The sequence below is a fragment of the Poecilia latipinna genome, unplaced genomic scaffold, assembly GCF_001443285.1.
Source record: "Poecilia latipinna isolate Pla-1442-1.1 unplaced genomic scaffold, P_latipinna-1.0 Scaffold2072, whole genome shotgun sequence".
Lineage (NCBI taxonomy): Eukaryota > Metazoa > Chordata > Actinopteri > Cyprinodontiformes > Poeciliidae > Poecilia > Poecilia latipinna.
This window is the reverse complement of record NW_015114688.1, coordinates 1-2,656: the sequence shown is the minus strand read 5'-3', so window position 1 is coordinate 2,656 and position 2,656 is coordinate 1. Positions and strand designations below refer to the sequence as shown.

Here is a 2,656-nt window from a genome sequence, read left to right as displayed (position 1 = left end):
GATATATATATATATCCCTACCAACACCATAACAGAAACCAATGAGCTGATATACAACTCAGCATCAGTGATCCTTGAGATGCTTGGCTATAAGAGCAACCATGAGACCCAATATCCACCATGGAAAAGACGGTTAGAGGCTAAGATCAAGATAACAAGGAGGGAAGTGAGCCAACTGTCAGAGCTCCAAAGGGGTGCAATGAAAAGATCAGTACCTAAGAAGTACAGCCAGATGCCCATACCTGAAGCACTTGAAACTGCCAAACAAAGACTCCACCCAACCAGCTAAAGTGTACTCTCAATGGCAGGGTACTAACAACAGAGCAGACCCACCAAGGCTGGAGACTGAACAATACTGGAAAGGCATATGGGAAAGGGAGGCGTCCCACAACAGCAATGCACAGTGGCTAACCTCTCTACGAGAGGACCACAGCAACCTCCCTGAACAAGCCCCGGTAACCATCACTGTGGCAGATGTCCAAGAAAGAGTCTCAGGTATGAAAAACTGGCTAAAGAAACTCACTGCCCTCCATGAGCGACTGGCAGCTCAACTGAACCAGCTGCTACAAAATGGGACTCACCCTGAATGGTTAACTGAAGGGCGCACAATCCTGATCCAGAAGGATCCCTCAAAGGGTTCAGTCCCATCCAACTATCGGCCAATAACCTGTCTCTCTACAACATGGAAGCTCATATCAGGCATCATAGCGGCTAAGATAAGCGGACACATGGATAAATACATGAGCACGGCACAGAAGGGCATCGGCATAAACAGCAGAGGAGCCAAACATNTGTGTCGGCAGGGAGGTGATCATAATGAGTAATATAATGTACTTCTTTTGGCAGAGCCTGTGACCGTCTGAGTGCAGGTGTGAACATACACAAGTTTCGTGGCAAATTCAGTCGGATTCTTGGGAACACTCCCACCCCGGTTAGCGTGACCTCCTGGGGAGGTAAGAAAGCCACCTGGAGCTGAAACTGCTTCTTAAACACTTCAGGGATGCCAGGCAGGTAAAGTACACGCAGGTGCTTCTCTGAACCAGCACTAATGTAACCCTAGCAACACAAACAGAATGTTAAGTGATAAACTAAAATCACACCTGGAAAAATTCACACAGGAGCTTTTATTATGATTGACTCACCACAGATGGAATAATTACGGGCCACCCAGGTCTGATCTTCAGCCTCTCGTGTTGTTGACCTTTTCCTTTTAAATGCTGTGCATCTCTGTCGTCATCATCTGCCTTAATCAGCACTCCGTCTCCTTTATCGACCCCTTTGTTCTCCTTTGCATTTGGAAAGTATGTGACGTTGAAGTCAAAGTCCACTTTGCCGGTATTCCTAACACACATTTCAACTTCACTGACACAGTGAAAGAGCTGGAAGAAGGAGAAAGGAAATTAAGACACTATAGCTTGAAGATCACATGAACAGAGCCTTGTGACAATCAACACGTAAACTATTCCATCTACTTTTGAGTAGTAAATACAAAGTAGAAAATTGCAACCTAGAAAAAGAGTTGTCAAGATGGTTTTTCTTGTGCTTGAGGGTCATAAAAATAAAAGGAACTGAAAGGAATTTAATAAAAATTATAAATGCTTCAACTGGCCTGTTTCAGGTCAAATTTCTGATAATAAAATAAGAAGAGGAAGAGAATGAAGAATGCTGAACAGACAGGAGGGTTGGATAAATGTTCTGCTGAATCGCTTTTTCACCTAAATAAAAAAAATCAATGTGTCCTTGTTTTGAATATCAATGATAACAAGTCCCAGTGGCCTGCATACGTAAAGAGAAGGTGCAAGTAAACAAGACAAAAGTGTGGAAAACTGATTGAAGACTGTGGCATTTAAAGTTAGTAACTCATCTAGCTTCCCCTGTAGAAAATCTATATAACTACATTAATTGAACCTATGAATATTAATTTATATTTGTAAAAAAGCTGGAAACGTTGCATTTTTTCCTTTAGAGTTATTTGATATTTATTATTCCACATACAATCCCAATGGACTATATTAAAGTTTGTGGTTGTAAAGTGACAAAACATTCAAAAGTTCAAGTGGTAGGAATACTTTTGCAAGGTACTGTAGCAATAATATTACACTGCATGAGCTGAGTAAACTCAAAAAAAATCACACAAATCAGTCTTACACCCTTTAATAGGGTCAGCATCACCAGGTTGTATTGCACTATGTATCATCTTATCAACATCTCCAAACAGTAAACTGGCTTTGGGAAACACATAACACATCGATGAGCAAACAGATGAAAAAGAAGATAAAAAGCAAAGTATAACAAAATAATGGAAATAACTTGATTCTTCAGGTGATGCGTTTCAAGTTATAAGATGGTTCATTCTTGATTGACGTGCAGCAAAACTGAAGTTTAAACTTTTATGAGATGTACAACTCATGAGAGTGCTTCCAGACTTCTCTCTATTTGTGAGGTCAATGTGCAATGGTTAGAAATATGAAAAACACCGCTGGATGGGATCACTTCATGTTCATCAGCTGGTTGGAGAACCGGTCCAGACCATGTGGGAAACCTCTGTTGTTAATTCATCTCCTAAACTCTGACAGTTTTCAGTATTTATGAGAAGCAACTTAAAGTAAAGTAAAACATTATCTTCTAAAATGTGTAGTGTAAAGCATCATTGCCA

General features: G+C 40.7%; 1 protein-coding gene across 1 annotated transcript in view; it reads right to left on the bottom strand.

The window, feature by feature from the left end:
- Positions 1–1,379, bottom strand: part of LOC106936067 (uncharacterized) — a gene marked incomplete at its 5' end in the record, with an annotated part of 7,679 nt that extends 6,300 nt beyond the window's left edge. Inside the window, 2 exons of the mRNA XM_015016853.1 lie at positions 835–1,056; positions 1,143–1,379. Coding sequence (XP_014872339.1) covers positions 835–1,056; positions 1,143–1,379 — 459 coding nt within the window. The remainder of the gene's footprint in view (positions 1–834; positions 1,057–1,142) is intronic.
- Between the last annotated feature and the right edge of the window lie 1,277 nt (positions 1,380–2,656).